This window comes from Chaetura pelagica, unplaced genomic scaffold (genome assembly GCF_000747805.2).
Source record: "Chaetura pelagica isolate M959 unplaced genomic scaffold, ChaPel_1.0 scaffold17, whole genome shotgun sequence".
NCBI lineage: Eukaryota > Metazoa > Chordata > Aves > Apodiformes > Apodidae > Chaetura > Chaetura pelagica.
In genome coordinates this window covers 7,098,386-7,103,999 of record NW_009970726.1, presented here as the reverse complement: position 1 = coordinate 7,103,999, position 5,614 = coordinate 7,098,386, and the positions used below count along the sequence as shown (strand labels likewise).

At 40.2% G+C, this 5,614-nt stretch overlaps 1 protein-coding gene across 1 annotated transcript; it reads right to left on the bottom strand.

Annotated features, from left to right (window-relative positions):
• Nucleotides 1–306: 306 nt before the first annotated feature.
• Nucleotides 307–4,016, bottom strand: GJD4 (gap junction protein, delta 4, 40.1kDa). The gene is made up of 2 exons (XM_010006991.1): nt 3,953–4,016; nt 307–1,493 (listed from the first exon to the last, which is right to left on the bottom strand). The coding sequence occupies exons 1-2, from the start codon at nt 4,014–4,016 to the stop codon at nt 307–309; spliced, it is 1,251 nt and encodes a 416-aa protein (XP_010005293.1).
• Between the last annotated feature and the right edge of the window lie 1,598 nt (nt 4,017–5,614).

Genomic DNA, 5,614 nt, shown 5'->3' with positions numbered 1-5,614 from the left:
AGCAAGCAAGCGTTCACACATACTGCGGGAAAACCAGGTTAGCCACATCAGTGACAGTCCACAGCTTTTACAGTCACACTCAGAAAAAAAGAAAAATGATACATTTTCTAAAGAACAGTTCCCTTAGTGTCATATCCGTGAAATTCTTATCCAAAATTTTTGCTTTCTTTTCAATGGAGCAAATACAGCATAGAAAAGTCTGCAGCATTAACTCAGCCAAGGGATCCAGTTGACACTAACTGATACCTCCTCAGTGATGCAATGATGTGTCCTGCCAGGGTCACAGGGAGGTGTTCATTCATGGCCCTATACCCATTCTGACTTTTTTGACCTCAAGCAACTAGTGCTGCTATAATTTGATTGAGCATCAACATTTTTTAGCTCAGCTGAAGGGTAATATCCTAAAAGCTTGCTCTGAACTACAGAGGAAGAAGCTCCAAGGTGAGACTTGATCTGAGGTCTCAAAGTCAGGGCAGTATCTTTAATCAAGTCTTGCTGAAGGCTGGGTCTCACTTGCTTGCATGTAGTTCCTTGGGGGTCACCAGCACACAAGGGTTCTTCAGAGCTGTCTTGCTTAACAACAAGATCTCCTGACATGCAGGGCTTATTGCTGTTGCTGTTAAGGTTAGTGCTGGCAGTTTGCCGAGAGACCACTTCAGGATGGAGAACAGCCTCTTCTCCCTCTTCAGAGAGAAGTGAGCAGGAACCATCACTTGTCCGGCTGCTGTTTGATATTGGACAGTCTTGATTTTGAGGTGCAGAAGAACTACCATGCTGTACTGGGGGAAGATTTAACATGGACTCATTCTCTACGTGGAGGTTTGCCAGCCACTTGCTCTTCTGGTTTCTTGCTGTCATCCTCCGGACAGCACAGACAAGATCAGCAAGGCTGAGCAGGAAGGACAGACTGCTGACCCCCCAGATGAAAATCATCATGATGGATTTCTCAGTAGGCCGGGAGATATAACAGTCAACTGTGCTTGTACAAGGTGAATGGTAGCAGGAAAAGCGCTCAGGAACAAAAAATCCAAAAAGAAGATATTGCACAGCTGCAAAGGCAGCTTCAAGTAGTGTCCTAAAAAAAAGATGAAGTGTATATGCTCCAGAAAAATTAAGGACACTTAGGTTGTCTGCACTACAATCTAATCTGTTGACAACAGCATTTCCACAGAGCTCCTTCAGGTCTTTAGGGCTTGATAAACCCTTTTTCCCTTTGCATCCATGCACCAAACAGTGCATTCTTACAATGTACATGGCTACCTTGTGCAAAACATAAACACTGAATGCAGCATAAGGTAACAGGATAGACACAGTCTGAATGAGCCAGAATCTAAAGTGAGATACAGGAGAGAATAAGTCATAGCAAACATTGGAGCATCCTGGTTGCAGGGTGTTGCAGATGAAGCGTTCCTGCTCATCTTGGTAAAGGGGATAGCCTGCTAACACCACCACTGCCATTCGCAGCAGAATTATTAACATTAGCCAGATTTTTCCTAGGAGAGAAGAAAGGTAAGAAAAAGAGTCAGAGTACTGAGGAGGAAGGGAAGGCAGGTAATGTAGTGATGCCCTCTCTATAGAATAAATAGCCTCTGCAATCAGTCTTCTCTCCTAAAAGTGCCTCTTTGGCTTTGTTTTGACTGGTACTGAAGCTCATGTGAAAACATGTTAGCTGACACATTCCATAACCTTTATCTGGACTTGACAGTGTAAGAGTTTGATGTACAATAAGTCATGCCAACTGAAATGTCAGTCTATTGAAAATACTTTGAACATGTCCAAACCTGATACAGAGAGTTCACAATCGAGCAAATAATCCTATTTCACTCCTTGCTGTTGGTTTCATACTTCTGCACCTGAATTTTGTTGTATTTCAGTAATACAGATCTGCTAACATAGTATGAAACTCCACACAAAGATTTGTTCTTGATCTTGGCCATAAAATTGTGTATAAAGTTTACTACAGTCAACAAACTCTCTCTGCTCTGTCTAGGCTGGTATTTACCAGCGAGCTAGTTCCTAGTTGCTACCAGCAACCTTATGCAAAATGTACTACAAATGTACGTTTCTATGTGCATGTTTGTAGTCCCTTCATATTTCTCTACTGCTTCTTTGGTTGCCCCTTCTTGATCATGTCTTTCAAGCTTCTTTCTCCTTGGTGTGCAGTTTCTCTATTAGAACCAAAATCTCCCTTCTGTCTTGATTACTAACACCAAGCCTTGTGAGTTTGGCATATTTATGCATTGCTAATTTCTATTCATCTTACCTTGAATTCTTTCATATGATTTCTTTAGGTAGGTCTTGGTCTCATCCACTTTGGTGGGAAAGATCAGACCTTATCCTTATTTCACTACACCAATAACAGTGAAAGATCAAGCATTACTACCCTATATATCCTACCCTTTGAATTATACTGTATTGTTCATGACAACCTCTTTGAGGATTTTTGGCTGGAGTAGACTTCTTAAAAGTTTTTTGTAAAGTTGCACACATTGCAGTGTTGCTGACAATGCTATTTGTTTTTGAAAAAGGAAAGGCAAAAAGATAAACCGAGGAGAAATGGAGGAGAAAGGGAGGAGAAAAGGAGACAAAGAAATAATTTTCCTGTGCAGGACAGGAAAGCCACTATATTGTAAAAATAAATAAATAAATAAATAAATAAATAAATATCTGTACAAGTATGTGAGGAAAAATTCAATGCCTGATGTTACGTTTAGCCCTTTAATTTCTCAAGTTTCCTTTTGAATCCTGTCACTGGTTCTGTATGTGCTTTTGAAAAAGTAATTCTAAAGCCTTTCTGTTCATCTTTAATCATCTGAACATTAGTGGTGATTTTGCTGGTTTCATCTTCTTGAGTTTCAGCGACAGGCTGTGCTGTTACTCTCTTTCCAACATAGCATGGGTCAATAGAAAGAACCAGCTATGCAGAACCAGTCATTTTTAGCAAGCAATGTTTCCTACTTAGGTAGCATTTTTTCCCTGTAAGGACCTCAAAACGTTTGAAGCACATTGGTTAATTAAGCCCAAAATACTTCATGCTATTTCACTATCAATTTTTAATTAGAACATGTACAATAGGGAGTGCTGCTTAAGAAAACTCAGTGGCTCCTTAGGAAGCACTTTAATATGACACACATTTTAGAGATAACTCCTCCATGCATCACTTTCCCTAATGACTCAATCTTGATTAAACATATTAGAACAAGCCCCTTCACCAATCCCCCTTGTGGCTTAGTTGGATACTATCTGCAGGCCACAGTACAAATGACAGCAACTGCTCATGACTGCAGGTGAAGGGTCTTTGAAAGGCCCTTGAAAGTTTTTCTCTGGCTCACACTTTGCTCAAAGTAGCCCATGAAACCATAGCAGTGTCTTATTTAAGTAAGAAGGAAAAAAAGAAAGAAGCACTCAAACAACTGTTAGCTGAGGAAAAAGTGGTATTTTGTTGATTTGTTTTTTTCAATGCATGTGAACTTTGTTCATTTATAAAGATAAAGAATGAAAAGCAATGGTAATTAACCACAATGGTAATAAACCACAAACATCTTCCTGTAGAAGAGAGGTTTGGGGTGTTTTTTTTATCTTCTTTAAACCTTCTAATTTATCACTAAAAGTATTGCATACATTCTACTGCTCACTTTATGTGGTATAAATAGAGTTACTTCTGTGTGTTTTCGTCATTATGCCTACAAAAGCCAAGAAGAGCAAATTTGAAAACCTTGCCACAATTTTTTACATAAAGTTCAGAAAATTTGTATCAGAGAGTGAGTAAGAATCTATTTGGAAAGAAAATAAATACATTAACTACTCATATCACTTATCTAAATAATAACTTCTTATTGTAAAGATCACAGAGGAATAGCCAGAGATTACAGTTGATTATCAGTAGGATACTTGGGTGGCTTCAGGATGTGGAGCAATAAAAGAAAGAAGAGAAATTTTTGAAAGTACTTACCTACAATAGTCACATTATAGTTGAGTGTGACAATCAAAAATCCCAGTGAGTCCCAGCGCTCCATGTTTGAACAGGTTTACAAGACTTCCAGCTCCTGATATCCTAGCAATATTGGCATTTCCAAAGAAGATTAGACCTAGACAGAGAAAACAGAAGGGGGAGAGAAAAGAGAGAAAAAAAAAAAAGAGAGTAATTTTTTTGTAAGGGTCAAGGATGGAAATGAGAAACCCAGGCACAGTGATGTATGGATGAAGGATTATTTTGATGATTTTGAACAGAGCTGTTAGATTTCTGTATTGGAACGAATCTTCCTAAGGCTTTAACGGTTTGTCTTCTGAAAGCTCTAGCTTCTCAGATCCAATTGCTCCTACCTCTTTTGTGGATCCCGTGTCCAGACAACTGCAAGTAGACGAACAACAACAGGAGTGATCTCTGCCATTGTAGACTATTCTTACCCTCCCGGGGCATACCAGCCTCCTGGCATTGCTGAGATATTTCAGTGGTGAAAGACAGGGAGAGGGGAGAGAGGGAAGAAAAGCATAGGCCAGGAAATAACAGAGACCTCTCTGACTCCCTACAAAAAGGTGGATAATAGAAGGAAAGGGGATAGAAAAGGACAAACATCCCTATGTTTGAAAGGCACTTTCAGTTTGGCTCACAGGAAGCTATCCCATTGCAATTTCCCAAAGCAATTTTCTTTCTGGAACACAGCCTTCCTGACAGGACATCATGACCCTGTCAATCACAGCTGCACTACATTTTCTCTCGGTCGCTGAGCCAGGCACCGGGCTGAGCCTCCCTGTGGGCACGGTGGATAACTGGGGGAAGCTTAAAAAAAACAAACAAAAAAACCCAAACAGACACTTATTGGCAGGAAATCTTATCAGTAGCTAGAAAAATAGCAGAAAAAGGAGTCTGCACGCGATATGGCAAGGGTTAAAAGTGATGTAGTGACAACCTGCCACCTCGGGGCTGCAGGCAGCCCCTGCACAGGCTTGTGTGTCACTGCAACCCTGCTCACTGCTCCAACCCATGGCTCCAACTCCATTCCTGAGGGGTAAGATGGTTCAGCTCAGGAGCTGCTTATGGTCGTCCTGACTTCCCTAAGCTTTATGACTGAGCATGTCTTACCTGGAAAAAAGGTAAAATTAATCATTTAATAAAGTAAAATATAACTGTACAAAGACCACTTCTCCCCAGCTCTCTGCTGACGGTGTGTGCAGCCCCTCAGCAGAGCACATTGAGCAGCCTTTCTGGAGTGAGTCCCATCCTAAGGAAAGCCTAAAAGAGGAGTTTGAAAGGATGGCACTTAAAAACTCTTTACCCATTAACTGAGTAACAAGACTTTTAGCTGCAGTAGTAAATATAGGAATTTTCTTGGTTTCAGAATTGTTTTATGTAAAATATTTGCCAAGATTTCTTCTGTTACTCAGTTTTATTTATGGTGCGTGATGATGCTTTTAGCTTCTTTTCCCCCCACTGCTTTTTTTTTTCCCCCCTTTTTGTGCTTTTCAGATATTTGTGTGTATGAGAAGTATGGGTAGGATGGCAAGCTGGAGGAATGGAACAAAGCAAAGATGTAAATGGCCAAGATATAAATTATGCTGAGATATGAAGGTATTCCTGGATAAACATCCTTTGTCAAAAATAGAGTCAGGAATG